We start from the raw sequence: 24,872 nt of genomic DNA, 5'->3' as shown, positions 1-24,872 counted from the left end.
TCATACCCCCTGTTAGACCACAGCCCTTCAGAACCCAAAAATGATAGCAATTGGCAAGCTAGTCCCAAATTTGGTGTCTGTGCCCCCAGCCCCTGCCCTGCCTCCTCCTGTTCAACAGCTAGTATCGTATGGGTAATGTTTATGTTTAACTTTGCTTTCCAACTGGCTAAGTTTTTATATGTGTTTTTTTCTTTGTTTTGTTTAAAGTATGTGGAAGGATCATTTGAGAAGTACCTTGAACGACTAGGAGATCCAAAGGTAAGATGGATCTAATACTTGTCAAGAGATTAAAATTTGAGGAGTCTAGAACAGGAAATTAATTAGGTGATGGTTTAAAATGTGGTGGATTGGGTTTGGTTTTTTTGGGGTTTTTTTTTTTTTTTTCTTAGACCCCAATCCTGGGGTCTCACTTGCATAGGTAATACTATGGGTTTGTACTGAATATTCACAGGTATAAACAGTATCAATTTTAGTGGGAGTTTGTGTTGCTGCAAAGGAGCAATTTATGCAGACTGGACAGTAAAGCTGAGGCCTGTTGTGGGCCTTATTCTTAATTGCAGTTATTCTCTAAGAAGGAAAAAGCAAAATATGTGGAGTGTACCTCACATCAAATGTTCATCAGGCTCTGCAATCCCTTGCTTCTTCCCTTACCCTCAGATTTGAATACTAGACTTCAAACTTTTATTTCTTTAGACTTTAACCAATATGTATGGTGAATGCAACAGTCTCTGAAACAAATTTAGTGTTTTTAATTTAAAAAAAATGTATCTTGAGTGATGTGTTTAAGAGTCACTGCCAGAACTAGCTCCATTTTACTCAGCTTGGTTGCAGACTCCCCCCCCCCCCCCCCCCCCGCCCCGGAAATCCTAGTATCAACTCTCAATGCATTGATTGATTGTTTTAACAAACTGATCAGTTTGGTTAGATATTTTAATATTACAGAGAGCTAGACTAGAGTTCTCAGTGTTGAAAATGGCTCTGCTATCTCATATAATCTCATAATCTTGCATAGGAAAGTGCTGGCCAGCTGGAAATGAGTGCTTTATCAGTGATGTACAAGTAAGCGTCTCTTTCTTAAGTTTCACTTTGGTTTGGACTTGATGGTGTTTGGGTTCTGGCCCTAGAACCTCTTATTTGTTTATCGCTGAGATACTAATGTGTGAAACATGGTGAGAAATGCTACCCTAACAAAGTTAGTTAAACTAACATGTACATGGGTGCCATCACAACCCCTGTTCTCACAGTGTTAGGATTAAGGGGAGGGTCTGTTTCCAGTGATGTTTATTTGTTATCTTTTTGCTAATGTTAAACTCTGAAGTCAAGTGTTTCCTTCTAGTGGGTGAAGGATGGAAAACGGGGGGAAAAACAAGGGTCTATGTGGTGGAAACACTGTGTGGTAGTTATAAGTGTGACTAAAACTCACGTAGGTGTTCTTGAAAGCTCCAGTAGTAAGGAGTACTTGCCCTGCTTGGTGCGTAAACCCTGATATTTATTTCAAAGGTAACATAAGCCTGCGCAGGTGCTGCTGTCTTGCTAAAAATGCTGCTGTCCTGTAACAAGGAGTCTGGCTCGCTGGTGGTAGAAGGAAGAACCCTCCCTTTGCAGGCTCGTTCTGTTCCAGTACTAAAGGAACAAACTGAAGTTTTGCAAGAGTTACTAGTTCTCTATACTGAGACTCTAATCCTTTTACAGGGTGACTAAATTACTTGGACTTAATTGTCTCGGTGTCTGAGCACCCTGCTGAAAGCATAAGTACTTGACCTAATCTGTCACTAAATATAATGGTCTTTCCCAGGTAATATTTTTCCCCCTAAGATGGGTGGTGTTTGCTCATCTAGCTATTGCTGTATGGTAGCATTCATTTATCAGGAAAAGTATTTTACTTGATTTTTCTATAAACCAGCAGCGGATTCTCTAAACAGCTCCCTGCAAACTTCTTCATAACATGGTTCTACTAAAAGTATGCTCTTTCAAGTCTTGTTTTTCTTCTGCTTACCTAGGCGAGACTTCATTCTGTACCGGTACCCTGGAAAACCACCCACTTATGCTACAGACAATGGATTTGAAGACAAGGTGAGGGGAAGTGAGGCAATTTCCTACCTCTACCCCTGAATCCTAGTTACCTCCAGTCCTGCTTAGTTGTAAAAACTTGCCACTGGAATCGAGCTCTTCTAACTCCAGTGCTCTTGTGTACCTGAACAAACCCTAAAGCTGACTTCAGCTCATGGAAAAAGCACAGTATTTGCACAATGGTTAACTCAGTTACAGTAGCTTTGCTTCCCACCTGAGGGATGGATTGTGTGCTGTTCCCCTGCCAATCTTTTTTGTTACTCCAGCTCATTATTGGAAAGGAGTTTAATTTTGGCAGGAAGAGGTAACATCACAATTCCAGAATGTTCTTTCATGTTTCTGAAATCTCTTTGGCTAACAACACTTCCCAGTGGGAATTTGACTGATCTGACAGGGTAGAATGAAATATCTGGGTTGAGTTGAAGAGCAGAACAATATATGTTTATCATGCTGGTGGAGAGAAGGTGTTGTCCCCCAACCCCCAGTGCTTCTCTTCCTGAAGTCGGATGAGATGTGCAGTTTTTCTTCCTGAAAAGTGGAAGTTAATGTGAATGGATTAATCTAACAAACTGATTCATTTCTGTGACATACAAATAGAGCCCAGTTATGGGAACGAATCGAACAGCTTATCTACACAAGAATTACTGCTGGGGGCAAAAAGAAGCAACATAAAGGAGAAATACTCTGTATTACATCCCATCTGACCCCTCTTGTTTTTTGTGCATTCATGTAGATGTGCCTGCACAATTACGTGGCTAGCTCAGGCATGATGCCAGTGAAGTTGCTGCAGTATGGATTTCAGTATGGGCTATTGTGTTTGCCAAAGTGGCTAGTTAGCTCTGAAATCTGTGCTGCTGCAGCTGTTCTTCTCTGTTGATTAGTATTACTGTCTTTGTTTATATGCTCTTCTTTCTTTTTTGTGTAGTTAGTTTCCTGTGTAGCTTAATCTAATTCCAAAATGAGCTAACTTTTAAAAATCAAGTAGTATGGTCTAAATGTGTGTTTGTCCTCAAAGGCTTTACCACCAGAGGTCTCATTAAGTGTCGGCAGCTGTCTGTCATTAGACTGCATGTACAGGCAGCAGTTCTTTCTGGTGTTGCTCATTCTCACCATGAGATGAGAGCTTGTGTTGGCAGAAGACATAGTGCACACTGAATTAAGAGCCCTGGCATCCCAGCTCCCGCTGGTTCACTGGGAAGCATCCTTGCTGGCAATGTGCTGACAGCTGCCTAAGGGCTTCTGCCAGCTGCGGTTGGCTGTGGTCACGTGCCAAGATGGGGTTTGATGCTATATGTTTACTTGATGTATCAATGCATGTGTTGCAGAAAGCATGCATCTTTTCAAAAGGCAGCATAATTTTGCTTATTAAAAGCAAGGCTTTGTTGAGCATAAAAGAAGTAGATGCTATTCTAGCCCCTCAGGTAGGGAAGGGTGAAATATGCCTTTGATACTTGGGCAGTGTATCTCAGGGGTACTGCATTTAATGGCCTGTATTTATTTTGCCTCTTGAGCACTTGGTGGTTTTGGAGGCAAGCTGGAAACAAACTCTTTATTTCATGTTTAATACAGCATGATGTAAAAATTGGTACTTTTTCTTTGTACAATAGACAAACTTATTTAGAGACTTTAACTAGGATTCAGTTTTAAGCTGATTCTACAGCTTTTTCATACTTACATCAAGAATATTTACTGTTTTCTTGATAAGTTGGTGTCGACTGTGGAATGAAAGAATAATGTAGTCTTGAACTAGGATATCAAATAGAAACAGTGAGGTTTTACATCATTCCAGCCTTAAAGCCTTTTTTTTTTTTTTTTCTTTCTGCCCCAGATTTTACTGTGTTGTTCCGGCAATGACCATTATGACTCTGTGTATACAAAACAATTCCAGGAAAATGCTGCTATTTGCCAGGGTAAACTTGAAATAATTTTTCTATGGAAGATGTTTTCATACGTTTATAGGCGGTGTTTGTTTTGGTTTCAGGGGTGGGGAGGAGAAAGATGGAAGCTCATTTATTGTATATTAATACATACATACGCTCATTATTCCATCTGTTAAGCGGGTTATTGGACCAAATGACTTCCAGAGGTCCCTTCTTCCCACCTGAATTATTTTATGATCCTCTCCTTAATTGAATTTAATATAACTAGTGCCTTGTAACAGTAGATAATACTGAAGATCTGCTTACGTTGAAAATTGCAGCAGTTCTTATGGGTCTGGTATTACCTTAATTTGGTTCAAGCTTTGTGTTGATTTGTTCAGCTGTATTGTATGAGATCCTGTACAAAGATGTGTTTGGCATGGATGAGGAAGAATTGCGGTCTGCAGTTGAGGTGTTTCGAAGTGGATCCAAGAAGAACAGAAACAGTGGCTCTGTAGGAAGTGAGGATGCAAACTTTGATTGTCTTCATGAAAAAGTATCCAGAAATCCATCAGAAAAGAGGTAGTTTTTTGGGAAGGGAATGTGGTAAAAGGGAAGCAAAAAAAATTAAAAACCTTGTAAAGGGCAACTTTTCCAAGTTTCTTTGAATGTTCATGGGGTATTAACTCTTTTTCCTATCTCATGACACAAACACAAAGCTGAAGTATATTGTAGAGGAGAGTGTGCTTTCCTTGCAGCTGGGAAGTGTCATATAGTTCAACATCCTTTGCTGCTGGCTGTGTTATAGTTGCGTGTTACTCTGTAAAAGGACAGCTTATTTGTAAGTAAAAATGTTCCTTATGTCATCAGAATATTTCTTTTTAGTGAGAAACTGTTATTACTTTTCTAAGCCTCTATATCTCTGCAGAGGCAATAGGGTATTGAGAAAATGAGCTCTGCTTTATTTTGTTTGTCCTTTTTTAGGAAATCATATCCCAGATAGATAATTAAACAGTGGCATTATTCAAGTCTGTTGGATCACTGGGGATGAGGGGAACAGACAGAATGTACCTATAGAAAGTCTCATATCCTGTGTTGTTCAGATCACTAGAAAGGCTTGAGGGATGCCTCTGACCATTACTGAATGCTTGCAGATGACATTGGTTTGATAGGACTTAGAACAGGGTGTCTTGTACTTGACAGTGCAAGAGTTTAATCAGCCAGTGGGATCATCTTCATTTCCTAACGCAAGCAGTAGCCCTTGTTAGGGGTGGGTGTTGGAACAAGTAAAGGTCATGTTCTTGAAAATAGGAAAAGGGTTGTCGTGTACTGCATCACAGCCGTGGCTAGTGTTTAAGGCAAAACCTACCACTTGATGGCACCGTGGTGCTTTTTCAGATTGTATGAACAGTTGGTTGATTTTAATCCTGGCTAGAAATTATGTATTGCATCTTCTGTAATCTTATTTTCAATTACTTAGAGTGGACGACTGGGAAGGCAATGATACTGATAATCCACAGGAAGATAAGTTCAAACAAGGCATTGAAGAAGAAAAGGTTTGTCAGTTAGGGAAGAATTCCTTATGGTGGTGGTTTGGGGTTTTTTTGTTTTGTTGTGTTGTTGTTGTATGATGTTACCCTTGTTGGGGCTAAACCCTCTTTTCCACTTTTTAAAAATGACTTTTTGGAAAGTGGGTGGCTTATTTCTTCCATCTGCTTGTCTTTTGGTTTTGCCCTTGAGTTTCTATTAATTGGATAAACCTTTTTCCTTTCGGAGATTCTCTTGTTCGTCTCTAGCTAATATTCCCCCCCTCCAAAGATGGAGCTTAGCAGATGTTTCCTGGTCTGCTGTTTGTTTTTCCCACAAATGGTTTAAATCACTTTTGTTTTGAACACAGTATAAATCACTTTGGAACAGTTTTAGAAACTCTATAGAAACCTGTTTTCAGATATAATAACTGAAATTCCCACCAACTTTTGAAGCCATGGCTTCATTGGTCTAGTTAGCTTCCTTTGATTCTTTTTGAGTAAAGAACATGCCAAATGTTACTCTTGAGCCTGTTTCTAACCTTTCCAAAGTCTGTTTACTCAGCTTCTGAATGTCTAAATGTGTTTTCATATTCTTGAGCTTTAGTTTTTAGGCAAATATAGTGGAAGTGAAAATTTTGGAAAACAGTGTGTGTACATCTTAAAATCATCCACAGGTGCTGGCAGGATAGAGACTATGCTGAACACATTAAATGCACTTGTTAATGTTCCATTTCAACTCTGTTTTTAGCTGCCAGAAAATCCATCAAAGATGCCGGTTCCTTATAAAGTGCTAAAGGCGCTGGACCCTGAGATCTATCGGAATGTGGAGTTTGACGTTTGGCTGGACAGCAGAAAAGGTATCTTTAAAAAGGGGAGAAAACCACAACTTCTTCTGTACAGGCTCAGTGTTATGTTTACAAATCTGAGGCCTATGTCACTTGTTTCTTCACAGCTGAAATGTGAAGGATACTGGTTAACCCAGCAGATACTTGTAGGTATTACACCTTCTTGCTAGTAGCTGGTTTCTTGGCTTCATTTCAGTACAAAATAAACTGCTTCTGACACTGTATAATGGTGATAAGATTGCTAAAAATCTGACCTCTGCTACTTACTGATTATAGTATAGGAAATAGGAGGAGTCAGAGCAGAGTACAGAACTCTGCTACCATTCTGTTGTATTGGAAATCATATTGAAATTCAAGAGTTTTTTGTTGCAGCATGCGTGCAAGGACTTTTGCTTTTTAAAGCACGATTTTGGCTTCAGAATTGTATAATAATGAAGATCTCAAATTTAGCATTGAGATCTGTCAAATGAGGTGAGTTTTCTCTTGCTTCCCAGCTCTTCTGGGCTTGAACATTCTGGAGATTTCATGGTCTTCGTGGCTTGGGATAGGTTGCTGCTTTTTGGCATACACTATGGCTGATCTGTAAAGCAAGAAGTTACCAAGAAAGATAAGTTTTGAAGTGGTGTTTGATGTCTGACCTGAAGTGCTTTGCATACTGAAGGACTCCAGGATTTTACAACTGCATAAGTAGTAATGAGGGTCATTAAAATTCTTGGAACAGAGTATAGTAACTAATTATCTATGTAGAGTACTGATGTGCAGAGAATCCAGGCAAGAAATGGAGAAAACAATACTGAAATCTTGCAGCAAGGAGACTTTAGGCAATGTTAGTTTTTCCTGGATGACACTGCATTTTTGCCAAGTTCTAGCAGTACTCTGCAAGACAAGACGTGTCCAACACTTTCAGTACCAGAATTGGTATTAAACGCAGGATTAACTCAGTACCATCACAAAACACGTTGTAGTATTGAAGTAGTAGTGCTATTTACTGCACTATCTGCATGTTATTGATCTCCTGTGGCTTAGGCTGGTTATGGTCTGTTATAAGAACATCTACAGTTACTTCACTGTTACTGTGGGGAAAGTTCAGATATGCATAGGAAATATCTAACTCAGTTGGCCTGTAATATGTAGTTGGATGCTGTCATGAAGTACTTATAGGATACATGAAGAAAGAACAGTGGTTTAAAGGCTTTTTCCTATTTATTTATTTTTTAGAGCTTCAAAAAACTGACTACATGGTGTTTGCTGGGAGACAGTACTATTTAGGAGACAAGTGTCAGGTTAGTACTCAAAGGAGATTCAGTTATGATAAACTATTACAACTGCATTAAATGGAGTATGGTAAGCCATAAAATCATGTGACTTCATAGAATTTTCCAAGGCTTTTCTCGTTCTTTTCCTTGTAGCTATTAATCTGACTTTCTTTTCATTTCTTTCTAAAATCTTCCTTTAAACGTTGGATAGTATGAAGGAAAAGCTGCTTGGAAATTCATTGCGAACCAGTGATATATGTTCTGTGAGTGTGGAAGTTCTAGACCGAGAGCTCAAAATGTACAGGGTGTGCATTTGAGGTAGTTGTCTATTAGATTTTCACTGGGGGTCAGCAACAAGTCTGGACAATCTTCTGCTTCTCAACAGTAATGTAGCAAATATTTTCATAAAACAGAAAAGGAAGGGCTAAAAAGGGAAGCATGATCTGGCCAGGAGATGCTGAAAGGAAGGTCAGCTTTCTTTGTATTCCAATGTCGTATGTAGTGACGGCTTATTTTTTTATCACTGTTTGAGGTAGTGCTGATGATTCGCTCAGTGACTTGTTTCTAGCTGAGCAGAGCTTTCCATTCCAATTTCCTGTTTTATCTTCCATCCTCCTTAAGTTCTTAAATAGTGGTCTTCCTTGGTACTTATCTGCTTGGAACAGTGTATAAAAATAAGTTAGAAAGCAGGTACCTTCTTACCTCTCAGTCACTCACAAGACTGATTATTATTATTATTATTATTATTATTATTATTTTCCTTCCTCCACAAAATTAGTACAGTGCTCTTTATTTTCAAGAAGTATTTGAGACTCTCGGTCAACTCAGTAACATAGGATCAGCTAGGAGCGGCCTTTGCTAGTAGTGCTTTGTAGACAGTATTCTGCATCCCCTGATACAGTTTGGGTTTTTTAGATTTTCCCTTGTTCTCTCTGCAGGTACGTCTGGAGCCTGGAGGTAAGTATTACAACGCTCATATCCAGGAAGTTGGACAGGATGGCAACACGTTGACCGTATTTGTTGAGGAGCTGGCAGAAAAGTAAGCAGTCTGGTGACAACTTGATGTTTGAACTCTTTCTGGTTGAGTTTGTATATTCACAGATGCTTAAAATAGGATTGTTAAGATACTTTGAAAAGAAAAGAGAACCTAGGCTTTTAAATATAAAGTAAGGCTTTGCTTCCTTGATGGCTGTCACTCTTCAAATAGAATGTTGCAGGAAGTTTTTTCTCTTTGATTTCTAATGGCCAAAATCATTATTGTAATGCTTTCTCTGAAATCTTTCTGCTCTTTCTTTTCTGGAACGTGAAAGTGATCTTTGCAGTTTGCGCTTAATTCATGGATAGCAAATTACGCTCTGCTGTTGGTTTCTCTGGAGTTTTTATGTTGTACCCAAACAACTAAATAATTGGCACTTCTGGTGAGTCTAATGACTTTCTCCACCTTGCTGTTCAAAGCATTCACCCTTCTCTAAACCTAGAATTCAGCTTGATGACATATTGTAAAAATGCTGTGTTGTCAAATGCTTTCAGGTGTACCTCTGAAGGCATACAAATGCAGGGAAGAAAGACTTGACCCAGGAAGTCAATAGTGTTGAGACTAAATCCTAGCTTGCTTTTTTAATAAACAAGTAACAGTAATGTGTGCTTGGTGTCAGAGAAACAGATTTTTTTTTTTTTTTTTTTTAATTTCCACAAGGTCCTTACACTCCTTAAGTTTGGGGTTTTTTCTACTTTTCTTCTGTCTTGGTGTTGCTTCAGCTTATGTTGTTGTGTAGTTATGCACAGTGTATCTTTGTGGCACTGCTAACATCAGTGTTCTCTGTGTAGGCATACAGTTCCTTTGGCAAACTTAAAACCAGTGACACAAGTGGCACCTGTCCTTGCTTGGAATATGGTTCCCAGCCGAAAAGGAGGAACCTATCAGAAAATAACAGGGGGATACTTCTCAGGAATAGGTTTGTACAAGGTTTCCACAAGCATTCCTTCCCCTGGGGCCAGGGGACAGTGGGGGAGGCACTCATGACAGTTTTAACAGTAGCAGTCTTTGGATATTGGAAGTGACTTAATTCATCCTGTGGTAAAAAACCTGGTCACTGCAGGGGTTTAACGTAAAGTGATCCTTCAGACAGAGGGATGAATTTGCCTTTGCAAAAGAGCAAATCCATTGAAAATACATAGCAAAGTTAGTATTGCTCAAAATTACCAAGAAGAAATTGGGCATTTGAGAACCATGTATAAAGACTGGGTCTGTGAACCAAAAAGCTTGTCTGATTTGGCCTTAGCAGAGGTGCATGGACAAACTAGGACTTCGCCAGGCAATTAAATATGGATTGTATTTGTTTAATTTGGAGAAGTTTTTTTTAATAAATAAATGCAGCCTTCATAAAGAGATTTTAACACTGAGAGTGCTGGTTTGATTAGCTGAAGTTGGGAAGGTATTCACATGTGAGATGCTTGTATTCTGCTCATAATTTAGAATGCCTGCTTGAGCCTTCAAAATAAGGATATGAAGTTTGTGTACTTAAAATGCACTTTTTCTGGGCTAGGCCATTGGCTCTTTCTCTTCCGTCCAAATACTGATTCTTCTCAAATGATAACGAGAACATAGTTCTGGAGTCAGCCGTTGAAGGTGTAAATCATATCTTTTCTGTCCTCAATTGAAACTGCAGAAATGGATATGAAAACACGGAAGAGAATCCTTAAGAAAGTTCGTGGAAAGGAAGTCTTTATGACTGTGGCTTATAGCAGGGGTCAGCCAGTTCTTCCACCCCGGCTACAGCACAGTGGTCCTTCAGGGCGCTCTCCTCCAGTTCACTGCTCACAGGGTGGTGGAAACATGGCACCTTATGAACCCTATCATCCTCAGAACCCTCCTCAGAGACATAACCGTGGATTTGGGATGCCAAGGTATGAAGCCGTGAAAACCTGTATGACATCACCACTTGTTTTCTATTCATTCTTGCTGTGGACTAGTTAGGAGAGAGTTTGTGCTATTTAGTAGGTAAAACTACAAATGAGTTCCACCTGAGAGGCACTTCCTGGTAATTGCACCTTTTACCCTTTAAACTTAGGGGATCTGCCCGATTTATAAACAGGCACAACATGGTTGGCCCTCAAATAGCATTCTGCCCCAGTCCAGGAAAGAGATGCTATCAGAGCTATGACAGTTTCTCCTGCAGGTCCTGGTAAGTGAATATAAACCTCTTTACAAAACATTGCTCTAAAAGAGTTGGGGTGGGTGGTGGTGTGTGGAGGGCTGAGTTGGCTGTTAATGGCACAATATGAAACAATGGGTTTATTGTGTCTCTCCAAAAAGAACAGAGTTAAAACTGAGCAATGAAACCAAGGTGAAGCTCCAGATAGTGGTGATTCTTAACCTCCTTTTTTGTTTTTAAAGCTCATACAGCCGTAGCCGCCGTCAGATGCAGTGTGTGAATAAGGAATGTCAGTATGGGTTTGTACCAGGGAATGGAGAGGAGCCTCAAGGACCAGAAGAAACTATAACTTTCTATGAAATTGAAGGAGAGCATGACACTGCTTTTCCTACTTTACCAGTAAGTTATGAACAATGAATATGTTAAAACCTCTTAAGGAGGGGGGGAAGCTGTACAAATGTGCAGCACTACTTTACCTAAATATACAGCAGCATTTTTTTTTTTTTTTTTGCTTGGAATAAGCTTTAGCAGTGAATGTGTTTTTGAGAAGGGAGGGCTGAAATCAGACTAGATCCTGTAAAACCTGCTTAAAACCTCAAGTTTTCTAAATGTTCCCCTTCTTCCTCCCCTCACCGGCAGCACTTGTTTTCTCTTTAGTATATTTTCATAAAAGTAGGGTCATGTTTCTCCTTTCTATAGCTGTTTGAAAACAAAACAAAAAATCCCTTCCTACTGTGGATGTCTGTCTAGCTCTAAATATTGTGGGAGAAAGTTTTTCACTTGTTTGCCACGCTGTAATTTATCATTCGTGTAACTAGATTCAGAAACTGTACAGTGATAGCCTGGATTGTTCCTATGAATTTATAGTTGTGATGTTTTGGGCTAGCTTGTTGTTCCTGAAACAATTTCTTCTGCTATAGAAACAGGAGTAAATTCCAAATCCAGACTTCTTTAAACGGTGTTTCTGTCAGGTTGTAGATGAAGTGGCACAGTGTATTCTTAAACTTTAAAATAAATCTTTTATTTGTAGTTTAAGTCTAGTACAAAGCTGGATATGCGACAAAAAAATCAATTGATATTTAGGTATCTGAATAGGAAAGCTGATCTTTTTTTTTAAAAAAACCTGGTAGATTTGAATTTCTTTTTACTGTGTTGAAGCAGTGAACTTAAAAAGTGTTAGGCTTGTATTTAAATGAGAGCGAGGAAATCTGCTCAGGGCTGTTTCAGCAGCAGCCATTTTTAAATTCATCCTCATGTGCTAGATCTGTAATCTTTGCTCCAGTTTTCCTCCAAGAGTGTCAAGGAATAAGGACAGATTATCCTACAATTTTTTTTTTTCTGACATGAAATCAATATAGCTTACTAGCTTTTCCTCCCCATTGCTAGACTATATACCTGCAGCTCCTAATGAATAGTTTTTCATGTTCTTTCAGTGACTTTGTTATTGTCAATGCCAAAGCCTTTTCTCTGTCTCTTCCTTGTCTTGTTTAGTAAAGGAATATAACATTTCCTGGGGAAAGATGCATCTCGCAGAAAACTCTGCCATCCTACTAGAGGCCTGGTGGGAGAATCTTCTGACTTACCACCTCTGCTTCAACCTTGGAAATCTTACAAGCCTCTCTGAGCACTTTATCGATCTCATAGTCACCATGTCTTCTGAGGAGAATTTTGAGTGTCACCTTAGCCATCACAAAAGAGTGAATCAACTTCTTTTACTTGAGCATCTCAATCCTATATTCCTGCTTCAGAGAACTCTGTATTTTAAATTGTGGTGCAGCTAAGGACTGACTTCAAAGCAAAGACAAAGGGCATGTGAAGTGTTAAAGGAGTCCTGTGGGAAACCTTGATGGGTGCTGCTCTCTGAAAGAGTCAGGCTTGCATGTGTGGGTCAGGTTAGTGCAGACAGTGGTGTCTATGCCAGCAGCCACCCATGGGTTTCACTAGTTGTGACCTAAAGATAATGCTTTTCCATGATAATTAGAGTATTTGGATGAACTGATCTTGATCTGTTGGTGTGGTGGGAATGCTCCAGGATGAGGAATGCAGGAGTATATGTTGGGGGTAGCAGTCTTGGCTGTTGTCTGGGGTCTGCTCCCTCCTTTTCAGCTGGCTTTGAGCTGGAGATAAAGCTGGCTAAGTTCTGGGAGGGAGCAACTTGACTGTATGGCATGGGACAGTGGTAGGTCTTCAAAAATCAATTAACTATGCTAGGCAGAACAAAAGGTAAAGGAAAGAAATGTGTCAGTAACTGTTGTGCTGCAATCAAGGTGCCTAGGAATGGACACACAAATGGTAATTGTAGTAAGTTTTGGTTGCAGCAAGCTTGGTCTGCTAGCCTGCTTCTACTCTGTGTGTGTGTGTAGAGCATGGAAAGTCTTTAAACTATTTCTAATTGCACACTTCTGACTTTGCTTTTTAGAGCCAGAGTAGCCCTGCTCCCATTGTCCATGGTCCAGCAGGATTTTGGGTAGCAAGGAGAGGCCCAAACTCTGTTCCACCTAACAAGCAGACCCTTAATTCCTCAGAGGAGGAAGAAGAAACAAGTGAAAATGGTAAGTTCTTAAAGGATTAGTGGGTAAAGAGAAGAGACAGGTTTAGAAGATTTTCAGTGTGCTTTTGATTGTCAAAGCAGGTTCCTTGTATCTCCTAAATATCTGTTTATTGTGAGCTTTGAACATGCCTGTGAGCACATTATTTTTCTTTGCTGTCTGATAGAAATGTGTCCCTTCTGTTTAAGCTTGCTATGCCATCACCCTTGTGATTGTGTAGGTCTGTGGCAAGCCAAGTTGCTGGTTAAAAATGCATGGTGTAAATTTGGTAATGGCAACCTTGACGCTTGGTGGAATAATGAAATGAGCATATTTTGAGTGTTTCTCTACCTTTTCTGCACAAAACAAGATGATACTGAAAGCAGCTTATTAATGGATGCACTGAAATGTAATTGTGGTAACTTCAGCTTTAAGCTTTCCCCCCTGCCCCCAATCAAAGCTTCCTGTTCTCTCCCTTATAGGGAAATTTCATGAAGAATATATCTATGCACCTCCAGGTAAGTAAAACTTTAGTCTTTAGTGATAGAACACTTGGTGAATGTAATGCTGTCATTATGACGTTTTTGTAAGTTTCTGAAGGATGAGATGTAATGCTACTCTTTTTCAAATAATTTTGCCTATGTCCTCCAGATCCCGACTGTGAAACTGCAACAGTATTTAGTTCAGCAGAACCTACAGCAAACTTGGTAAGCTTCAGTCTCTGTCTGTTCAGATTAGGAATCCTTGAAGTGTGTGGCATTCTTCATAGAAACTGTCCGTGGATGCAGGCTTAACACAGTAGGTCAGAGACTTCTTTTGGAAGAAAGGAATGATGGTTTCATTTATATATTCACCCCCCTTTTCCTCCTTAAATGGTGAGGTTTTTGTCTGAGTCTGCAAGTACAGTCTGAATTGTACTAGATACATAAATGATTTTCCACCTTACCCTCTGCAAACAGAAAGCATGTACTTGAGTGCTGTTTACTTTTCTTCTTTTTCTGCTCCAGACAGTGCTTGCTTTTATCATGCTACCCTTCAAGTCCTGTTCCAGTTAGTGTCATTCCTCTACTGTGGGACTGGAGAGATCTTGCATCTGATATTTTTTTGTTTTTTAAACCTGAAACTAAATCTGTAGTCACCTACTGGTCTACAGTGGAGCTGAAAGCCAGCCCTGTGCATGTCAGAATAAAACTGCTTTTATTTGAGTTACAAAAGGTCCTCTGTGTGTGTGTATAGTCCGTAAATAAATTTAAAAAATTTAGGGGTGTGGTGTGTGTATGCCTCATGACTTCTTTGCTTCTTAAATGGACCATGCTTTGCTTTGGAATCCCTTCAGGAAGAAGGGCCGGTCTCTGTGTCACCTCGAGATGGAGTGGCTTCCTACAGCTGTCCCCAGAAGGTAGTATCCAGTATTTTATTGTGGTAGCCCTTTGGAGAGGTGACCACTCTGCTTGGTTAGTACCAGTTTGTGGGGTCCCTCTACCTGCCTCTTACAGCATCTTGTAGCAAAGAATACAATTCCCTATAAATATAAGCAAAATGGGAGGGTAAGAAGATGCCTTGCAGGTGTCTGCAACTCTAAACTGGTATTTTCAAGCCAATTTTTAGGTAACTGGGATAGTTAATTACCTTTACAGCTGGGACTAACAAAATGCATTTATGTGAAGTGAGAATTTTTGAACTGTGTGATATTTCCATAGTCTTTGTGAAAGCCAGTTGTAGAGGCAGCCTGCTGAATACTCTGACTCTTTTGCAGGTGATGGTGAACTCTACAGCAATCTCAACCTCAGGTGTTTATGCTGCTCCAGCTACAGGCTTCTCCTCAAACCCTGCTGCCTCCAGTCCAGCCAGTGTCACAACAGCAGTTCCCCCACAAACAGCAGTTCAGCCAGTCATAGTATCTCCCCTTTCTATAGGGAGGCCAGGTAGAGTGTACATACTACGGCCGTCGACTTGGATGTCTTACGTTTTCGGTTACATCTTTCCCTCCACTGCCCCCCCCACCCCGCCTTTCCTCCCCCCACCTATCCAAGACAAATGTTAAAAGGCTTTGAAAAAAAAAAATCACTTGCTTTGTCTGAAAATGACTTAATAGTAGTTGTAACTTCACTGCTGACTTCTTGCTTTCATGTTTTGGAGGGGACAGTTGCCCCTGAATTTGCATGGGAATTGGAGGTCTCTGCTTTGGGTTCCCCCCTTGCCACCTTTAGCCATCAATGCCAACTGTTTTGCTAGGAAGTTCTTTTTCAGAAGGCAAAAGTTCATGGCAGCTTCCTTTTCCCCCTGTTTCCTACAGTTAACTTCCCTCTTGAGTTGAGATATTGGTCCTGAGGCTTTACTATCCTTTCCAAAAGTGTCACTGGCTGGGATAGTTCAGGATCCACACAAATGTCCAATTCAATTTTGTGGCCCTTAGTTAACACCTGTGCTTAGTTACTTCTATGCAAGGAGATCAAATTTGTGGTTTGTCACGTGGTGCACTTGTCACCTGAAATGCTGTATCTATGTTGTTCTTGTGAAATGTCTGTTAAGAAAAAATGATTTTTCCCTTCTTAGAAAGGATTTTTCATGTCTTCTGTAACTCTTCATTTAGCATCCAAAAAACCCTCCACCTTCAATTCTGCTCAACTCCGTCTCCCTTTCTTCTCCGTTTTTCTCCTTGGCTTGTTTCTTTCTGCTTTGCATGAGAGTTTAGTCAGCACAGTTTCTAAGCTGTCTACTTGCTGATGCCATTACAAATAACCTGCTGGTGTGTTAGAGGTGTGGACCACTTAATGAATATTTAACAGTAGTCTGTCCAAAATATTTTTGGCCTGACATGTCTTGAACCTTCCCCTCTTTTTGTGGGCTTATTGTCATGCTTCTGATGACTTAAAGTGATTAGTCTGTTCCCTGTTGTTCCAAGACAGACAGTTATGTAAGGAAAGTGTGGCCTGCCTTCTAGTACGGAGAAATGATTGAAAAAGACATTTATTCTTAACTGGAATATGAAGCTTGCAGATAGCCATACAGTTAAGGCTTGTGAGACTGGAACCTTCCCATCTAGTTTTAAAATTTCTTCTGGACTTCTTTTAAAGTGATTATTAAAGAGAACTGTGTTAAAGCTTGCATTTAGGGGCACTGAGATGACAAAGAAGTACATGGTTAATTGTGTGACTTAGCATCTTGCTCATTTGACATGCCATTGCAAATTTGACTTGACTTTTGTTTCCTTCTAATTGTAGCAGTTTCTTCGATGCCATTCCCAGTTTATTCAGCTCCTCTTCCTCCAGTCAGTGAGGTGGGAGAGGCTGGTGCCATTCTTCCACCTTACTCTTGTGATCCCAGTGGCAGTGATCTACCTCGAGGTAATGATGGTATTTTATGCTTTTACTACTGCTGCTCTTCAGCACACTTCTGACTTGTGTTCTCCATGGAAACTTAACAGAATACCTCTAGTGAGAAGAAATGGCTCTTTGCAGCTCGCAGGGAGTGAGAAATAATATTATGGATGCTTATGCTAAAAATGTTTTAATTCCTGGTTCTGAATAGCAAGTTCATATGGGACTCAAGTATGTGATGACTGCAGCTTTAGACAGCATCCTAAAGAAAGGAATACCAAGGGAGAGGGTGCTTAGCCTATATCATACTGGTTCTTGGTGGAGTAATTATTTTTCTGGTAACTGATTAAAAAAAAACCAACTGTGTATTTATACAGTCGTGCTGTTGCACAGTTCAGTGGGATATTGTGGTGTTTTCCTGTAGGGCTCCAAGATCTCATTCTGTGGCATCAAAAAGCAGGGATACAGTGTCTTGTTCCTTGGGTGCCTAGCCTTTTTGTATATGGGCATCAGTTATGACAGTGTTTGTGGTATGTTTCAGCTATTAATCAACGAGCGTGCAAAGACCAACATAGTACCAACCAGCAAAGCAGCTCAGAAACAGCTTTCAGCTTTGTCAGCTGAATGTGGACTTCATTTTGAAAGTGGTAATTGTCGGTCAACTTGCTCTTACAACTTAAGAATATCAGCATACCATGCAAGGTTGCATCAGACAGCCAAGCTCGGTAGGCAGTGCAACAGGCGTATACATATTTGATTTCTTTTTTTTTTTGTTATTAATTTATCCCCTCATTCTGCCATGTTTATGGCTGACAAGGCATAAACAGAGCCTGTAATTCAGAGCTTTTTTTTTTTTTAAATAACCCAAAGATCAAGCTGTCTGCTGTCCTTATTGCAAGTTAAGTGCCTCTCAGCTACAGGAATAACAGTACTGCTTGCTATTATGCTACGTGACTTGTTTTTCTCTAGGTGGGGAGTGCTGTGAGGCCCAAGCATGCCACCATTGCATCGCTGCACACATCTCGAGAGGCAGATAAAACTGTTGTGTGCCACAGTGTCTTGTCTTAGCTGATAAGGATTGTTGGTTGTGTGTTGGTTGTGTCCCTCCTCTGGCAGGGAGCATGGGGGGAAGCTATTTTTGTCAGTAGTGTGGCCAAGCTAGAGGTAAGCTGTAGCCTACTCTGAAGAGCAGCAGTGCAAAACTGGCTGGCTGTTGACATTTTTGCTGTTGAAGTAGTAGGTATATCTCTGCACATTGGTTGAAATACGTAAACTTTTAAAATATCCCCCCCATACACTGGGTATGTTGAAAGTCTGTGCATCATAGCTGGCTTATTCTAACAGCCATCTATAGATACAGGAGATGACATGTTTATATCAGACTTAACTACTTTTAGTTCAAGTTCCTGAATCTCCCATGTTCTCTGTTGGTGTAGAGAGTAGCTTTTCATTCACGGGTGAGTGGGGGAATGAACTGGCTGCATATATGTAGGGTCTGTGAAATCCAAGTGTTCCTTTTTACACTCTTTTGAAAAGTGTAGTTTCGCTATAACTGCCTGACTTGCTTACCTCCCTGCCCCCCCCCCCCAAAACCCCCCATCCCTGTAACTGACTGCATTTTAGGTATATGGCAGTTGTAGCTTTTATTGCATCAGACTGTAAAGCTTTTAGCTTTTATTCCAAAATCTATTACTTGAAGATGGAGCATAAAGTGTTTTAGTGATGCAAAATGTTTTCATGCTTCATTTGATGTATTGCCATCTAAAGTAGCTCTGTTGTCCCTGTGTGGGCCTTTCCTCAATGTACTAATCCTAGAGGGCTAATTTCGGGTAAGATAGAGCTGCTCTTGGTATCTACAGTTCAGGTAGCTACATCTGGTAGGTTGCAGAAGAACTTTGGGCTGAAATGGTATGGAGTCTTTTAGCTGCATTTACCATGTAACATGCTTGTCTTGTCAGAAGTTGATCTGGAGAAAGGCAGGTTCCAAAACACTATGGCATGGCTGCTCAAAGGTGTGCTGCTTTCACAGGTACTGCTAATGTGGTCTGTAGTAACTCTTGCTCTCTTGCAGGTGCTATCAATTCCTGGTTTTGTGAATCTTGAATATGCTGTTTACACTTCCCTGCCGCATTAGTATCACTCTAGGTGATACTGTGCACACATCAGTGTTAGTGGTTTTCAGCTTTAGTTGAATGCCCTTAACTGAGGCTCTCAGCACTTAGGAGGGTTGGGTGTTAAGTGTACTGACAAGAATCTGGAGTGGATGTGGATTAATAACCTCTTCAGACCGTGCCTGTAGCTCTTCAGCTGAGTCACGCCACATAATACTGGCCATATTCTTCTTGGCATAGACTCTAGAAATTTTGTTAAGGATTTTCAGGTTGGTAGTTAATAAGGAATTGCATGTAGCATTTATGTTGACACACTGCTTGCTGTAGTATAATCTCTATGGCCTTTAAGTTAAGAAATCCAGAAGCTTTGGAGTAGTGTGGGGTAAAGTATTTGGGTATATTTGACCTAGAGTTCTGTGCACTTAGCTGGAGATGGCCTGGTATTTGGCATGGTATAGATGGGGGGTGTGACTTGTCAACAGACTGAAGTCCTGGACTTGGGAGGAAACCCTGCCCTGTGCCTTAGTGTTACTTGGTACATCTGCATTTGTTCCAGTTTTCACAGTCTCTGAGATCTTTTTTTTTAATGGATCTTGGGGCTTGTGAAACGTGTATTAATTTGGTGACCTTAGGTGTCCTACCCTTGCCTGCTCCCTTGTACTTGAAGGAGCTGTTGATAAAAGACCGCTTGATATTACTGTGTCGCAGAGACTGCAGTAGTGCTCAGGGTTGACCAGAGCTTCCCATCAGCACAGTAAAAATTCTATCATGATTTTTGTCCTGATGCATTGTGAGATGAGATTTTTATCAGTAGTCAACATGGTCTTTATGTTTTCATGTTGGGGTAGTTCACTTTTTTTGGCTTAGCTATTGCTTCATAAGGTAGTCATGTTTTAGTGAAGATTGACTTGATTTCTAGACATCTAAAAGAGGAATATAAACAAAAACTGGTCTCCTACTGTACTGGCTTCTGTTCCAGCATTCCACAGACGTCAGTATTTCCAGTATCAGTTTGTCACTTCAGTCTCCCAGCTCTCCTTTGTACTGTTATCATTGCTGCTATGAAGCAGCTGTTTCATTCGGCTCCTATGCTTGTTTTGCATAGATTTGCATAAACAATTGAAGAATGAGATCAGATTTAAAAAAAAAAAACCCACAACTTGTTCCAAATGTGGATGCAGTTTCAGCTAGATACTAAGAAGTTGGCATTTGTGTTTAGCCTTTGGGTTATTTTTAATATTTTACTGACTGGTCAGCGTCATAGCCAATCACCAGCACTTTGAGGAGTAAGCTTACAGCTGTTAGATGTAAGGAAGGATCTGTGTGCACTTCCTAAAATAGCTGCGTGGATTGTTGCCCTGATCAAATATGCTGCTGAACAGTAGAAGAGTTGAGAACTGGCAGCAGCCACAGAGGAACAAATCCTCGTGCATTTCAAGACTGGCCATTTGCATTTCTGTCACTGTGCCTATCTGAAGCAAAATACGACGTGTAGAAGAGCAGGGCTGGGAAAGTGTGCATGCATAGTAGATGGGTGGATGGGGGAGCAATGTGGAGCCGAGGCCCTGGTCTAGAGGGAAGTGGGTAGGTGGAAAGAAGATGGTATATATGGTAACTCTGAAGGTGTTGCTAAGTTGAAGCCCTTAGTGGCTTGCTCCTTTTGAGTTGTCTCCCTGGCTTCCCTTTCAGTTCCCAGCAGTACTAAAGCAAAGTCTCTGCATGTGCATGCACGTGCAAACCTACTGCTGTGGAATAGGTGACTTGCTCTTCCTGAGCCTTTAAAACAAATCTGTATTTGAATCTGAGAAATCAACAATGTGTCTTGTGCACAGTTCCAGAACTGTGTCACAGGGTTAAAACGTGCTCTTTTTTTTTCTTTTCAATGGTCAACTTCAAAGGTTTAAAACTGCTTCACTGTTTTTGGACAGTTGGAAATGCATTTCCAAGTTCAAAACCCTGTTGTTCTTGGAGAGTGGTTTCAAGGTTCGTCCTTACATCTGGGATTGCTTCTCAGCATATCATGTATTTGCCTGGGGACAAATTATTCAGTACGTGGAAGACAGAAGTAAAAGACTGCTTGCAAGAAAGCAGGGAACTGAGTACCCTTGTGAGGAAGGGGAAGGAGGGAACATATTCCTTATTCCTCCCCCTCCTCCATTTTCTGACTTGATAGGACAATTGGGGGGACCCCAAAACTAGGTCAGAAGGTCTTAGGATTGCTGCATATGACACGTCTCTGTGGTCATTGTTCAACAAAGCTCTGAAGATGGAGATAGTGGCAGAGCCAGACTTCACACTGGGCAGAAACCGTGTGAAGCTGGAGCCTCTGTGGAGTTGGCCTGTTGCCTCGCATGCCAGCCCCGTATGGGTATTTGCAGTATGTATGCAGAGTGTGTATCTAATGCATATACATTGGGGGTGGCTTGTCACTCGTGTATGAGAAGGCTGCTCCTGCCTGTCTGTGTGCTCCCAAACCCTTTCTCATTTCTGTAGTGAGGAAGGGAGGGAGTGCTTTTAGTGGTCAACTTGATTTAGGGGCTCATAATCAAATTCTTATTTGATAAAATACTTTCCTCTAAAAATGCAGCCTTAATAGGAAGCCAGAATTGCTTAAGTCCTCATTGCTTTGACAGGGGAGACTTGTAACAACGCTGACAATTATCACTTGAGTAATCAAGATGAATAAACGTTAAATTAAAGCTAATGTAGTCATTGAAGTTTGATAGTAAGTTGGTCAGACAAATGCTCTACTATTGCACAAATAGCTAACTGGATTAACTGAAAAAGATAAAGTAGGTTTAACAACTATTTATATTCAAGATGTATTCTTTACCCTTGAAACTTTAAAGAAAAAGTAGTGCTAAAATTCATTCATTCACTTATTCACTGAGTAAGAGTAACTTAAAATAAAATGCTCTTAATGTGTGTAAATTTCTTTTGCTTCTTGGTTTATGCTCTTCTGCTCTTTAACATCATATCCTTTCCTTTCAGATACGAAGGTCTTGCGGTATTATTTTAATCTGGGATTGCAAGTAAGTGCTCTTAAAATGAGTATAGAAAATTGCCTCTGAAAACTGCTGTTTTTCTTGACAAATGTACTGATGTATTTAAGACTTCCAAGCGTGCTAAATGTACATCCTGTGCACTTGACTATTAATACATATAGGCTTGCTTAGTGGAGATTAACAGCTCGGGAAGTGAAGTTCTAACTCCAAATGTGAAGCACATTAGTATGTGTGTTTAGTTGTTTTACTTTGGGTTGTGGTGGTGGTTTTCGTTGTTTTGGCAGAGAACGGTGGATAAATACTGTTTTTTCCCTCAAGATAAGGGAGGAACCCGAGCCATTCTTAAGAAAAGGTGTGTACCTAGACAAGACATCAAAGACCATTTAGAGATGTGTGGTTTGAGTCTTCTAGGACTTGTACAACAGTGTTCAGACTGGTTAGCACTATTTCTCCATGTTCTGTGACCTCTTGCTCTGCTGAAGAGTTGTCTCTGCACCAGCAGTCATATGTGGTGTCAGTGCTGCTGCTGCTCAGGGCAGTAAAAGAAGTAATGTCAGCTTCTTCAACTGAAGAAATAGGAAAAAATCTCTTTGAATATGACAAAGTTGATAGGTGGGAATCTTTCTCTGTAAAGATTTCTGACACAACAGCAATGTGGAACTGAGGTGGCTATTGCTGCAGGTATTGCAGTATGTTTTCTGGTAGGCAGTATTGGGTTGTTTTGGTGTGTGTAGTATCTTAAGGGACTAGGAAGGAAAAAATGCACTTCTTGGGAGCTTTAGATCTGAAACTAGTAGTGATTTGGAGGAGGGAGAGTATGTGGTTGTATGCATGACCTTGTGGGGTTTTTTTTCCCTTTTCTCCAAGTATTACCATCAGAGCTATTGGCCTTCCATGGTGTATGTACAGCCAGCGCTGCCACCATCGCCTGTGGAAGTTTATCCAGCATATGCTGAGCCAGCTCCTGTCCTAGATCAGTCAGTACCTCAGGTCTACACTGATGCTGGGCGAACTGAAGTCCACCATGTTCCCTTGGAAGCACCTGCAAATGGTTAGTATTTGAGTGTAATGCCACAGACACAACTAATGAGAAGTGAGGGAACAGGTTTTTGGAGCATGACTGCTCCATAGGAGCTGCTTGCCTGCAGCTTTGCTGTCCTGTAGGAAGCATGAGGTTGGGAGGACATAGAGTACACCTTGTAAGGGGTTATCACAAGTTCCTCTGCCATCTGTGGTACTACTTGAAGTATGTCGGAGTCACTGGTGTAGCCACCGATGTGTAAAGGGCTTTCTAAAGCTATAAAAGGGAAGAAGTAATCCTTTCTAGGCCTGTACTAGGTACGCTACCTTTAACTTGGGGGAACTCTGTATAAAACTGTGAAGGAATGTCTTTGCTTACTGATAAGCAAATAGTGATGGTATCAAAACAGAATGCCTGCATTTAAAGTAAAGGAGGCAGTTGAGTTTTGGCAAGCACTGAGCACTGATGCTTCAACTCCAGAGGAATTTTTAAAAGGAAAATGTTGCAAGCGTTGGTTTTAGGCTCAGCATGCTGAGCTGTTACCTCTTGAGTAGCCATTATTGCTAGCTGTGTCTCTTACTGTGCATAAGATTTACAGCAAGACAGTTTCATCTGGCGGCTTTGTAGCAGGCTTGTAGATCCGCTTGGCAGGAAACAGGACGATTGTATTAAATGAGGAAAAAGATGTCAAAAAGGTCAGATGCCTAGCTCATTAAAATCTATGGAACATGGCAAACTGTTGGAAATGAGTGCATCATAACAAAACTGTTGCTCAGAGGCATACAGGCTTATTGCTCTGCTAATGCTTCCACCTGTTCAGCTAGGGTGGTTGTTTTGCATAGATTTGTGTCATATGGTCAGAGATCAAACAGGGAAAGAATATATTAGCTCTCTATCCGAGTTCGTCTTGAAAGCTGATGCTCCAAAGCAGAAGGCAGCTAAGCAATTATTGGAACAGGGTTTAGTGAGAAGATGAGCAAGTTTGTCCTCTAGTCTAACTCGGAACCCAAAATGATTTTGACCCCTCCATTAGAAAGGACATATATGGGCATAAAATTGTCATCTAAATGGCTTTTCCCTTTTGGCCACCACAGTAATGCTGTGTTCATGGTAATGAAAGTCTGCATAAAAAAAGGCCATAGATATGGTAAAATATGGTGTGTGTGTGTATTTTGTTCTGTTCTTTTAAGGTAACTTTCAAAATGCAGAGCCTCCACCCCTGTCCTACGGGCCAGTATATTACCCAGTCGTGTCGGACCCCTTCAGCCAGCAATCTCTTCCTGGGTTTGATTCTTTAGTACCTGCCTATCGCTATATTAGTGCCTGGCATCCAGTAAATGCACCATATGGAAATTCTCCACAAATTGCTAATGCTGTAAGTTCTGGACCGCTGCACCAAGTCAGCTATATTGCCTCACCTAACCCTGCACCTCATGATGTGTCTCAAGGAATGTAAATCTGGGAGCTATAAGGTCACTTCTTGCCCTTGGTTTCTCTTGTTTCTTGTTTGTCAACTCTATGTGTTAATACTGTTTTGTAAATGCTACCCTGTCTTGGCGGGCTGGTTCAGTTGATTAAACTGCATTCAAATTTCATGTTTCTCTTCAGGTTTATGCTAGTGATTGTTGACTTGACAAGATGTTGTTTTAGTCGATTACATAAGAAAGCATAGGAAAAGAGTATACATATACAAACTGTAGTGCAGGGAACACAAAGCTTGGTTTTGACTACATAAAATATGTGTAAAACCCATATGCTATCACTAAAGGAATGTTGCATCATGTACCTCTGTGAGGGGTTGCACTGAAACACTGAGACACCTGGTTCTTGTTTAAGCACTGAAATAGGCTGCCATTACAACTACAGGTAGAAATTGGGCACAGGGTTGTTAGAGGATGAAAGTGTTTGAAATAGGTTGGCTTTCTCAGATTTTGCAAAACAAAGCTTCTTTGCCACTAGCGGTCACATATTTGTAATAGCTGTATTTCTTCTGTCTAATTTCATTCTGCGTAGGTTTTGTGACTCTTGAAAGTGTAAGACTACTGTTTTGATCTGTTGTATATTGCTGTATGTTTGTAAGATTTGTTTTGTGAAAGCTGTTGCACAAGTGGTGGTAGTCTTGGTGTTTAATTTGCACTGACAGCACAAAATAAAAGCATTGAACACATGAAAA

At 40.5% G+C, this 24,872-nt stretch overlaps 1 protein-coding gene across 1 annotated transcript in view; it reads left to right on the top strand.

Moving 5' to 3' along the window:
• ALG13 (ALG13 UDP-N-acetylglucosaminyltransferase subunit) overlaps positions 1–24,872 on the top strand; it is a 31,111-nt gene extending 6,239 nt beyond the window's left edge. The window contains exons 8-29 of the mRNA XM_052814094.1: positions 208–258; positions 1,013–1,059; positions 2,001–2,073; positions 3,899–3,980; positions 4,331–4,511; positions 5,410–5,485; positions 6,207–6,315; positions 7,522–7,586; positions 8,498–8,598; positions 9,387–9,514; positions 10,229–10,466; positions 10,631–10,744; positions 10,957–11,113; positions 13,134–13,266; positions 13,725–13,760; positions 13,894–13,949; positions 14,579–14,641; positions 14,999–15,167; positions 16,467–16,589; positions 21,665–21,705; positions 22,546–22,729; positions 23,890–24,872. Coding sequence (XP_052670054.1) covers positions 208–258; positions 1,013–1,059; positions 2,001–2,073; positions 3,899–3,980; positions 4,331–4,511; positions 5,410–5,485; positions 6,207–6,315; positions 7,522–7,586; positions 8,498–8,598; positions 9,387–9,514; positions 10,229–10,466; positions 10,631–10,744; positions 10,957–11,113; positions 13,134–13,266; positions 13,725–13,760; positions 13,894–13,949; positions 14,579–14,641; positions 14,999–15,167; positions 16,467–16,589; positions 21,665–21,705; positions 22,546–22,729; positions 23,890–24,155 — 2,493 coding nt within the window. The 3' untranslated portion in view covers positions 24,156–24,872. The remainder of the gene's footprint in view (positions 1–207; positions 259–1,012; positions 1,060–2,000; positions 2,074–3,898; positions 3,981–4,330; positions 4,512–5,409; positions 5,486–6,206; positions 6,316–7,521; positions 7,587–8,497; positions 8,599–9,386; positions 9,515–10,228; positions 10,467–10,630; positions 10,745–10,956; positions 11,114–13,133; positions 13,267–13,724; positions 13,761–13,893; positions 13,950–14,578; positions 14,642–14,998; positions 15,168–16,466; positions 16,590–21,664; positions 21,706–22,545; positions 22,730–23,889) is intronic.

The sequence above is a fragment of the Harpia harpyja genome, chromosome 18 (assembly GCF_026419915.1).
Source record: "Harpia harpyja isolate bHarHar1 chromosome 18, bHarHar1 primary haplotype, whole genome shotgun sequence".
Lineage (NCBI taxonomy): Eukaryota > Metazoa > Chordata > Aves > Accipitriformes > Accipitridae > Harpia > Harpia harpyja.
The sequence above is the reverse complement of the archived record's forward strand: the minus strand, read 5'-3'. Positions and strand labels throughout refer to the sequence as shown.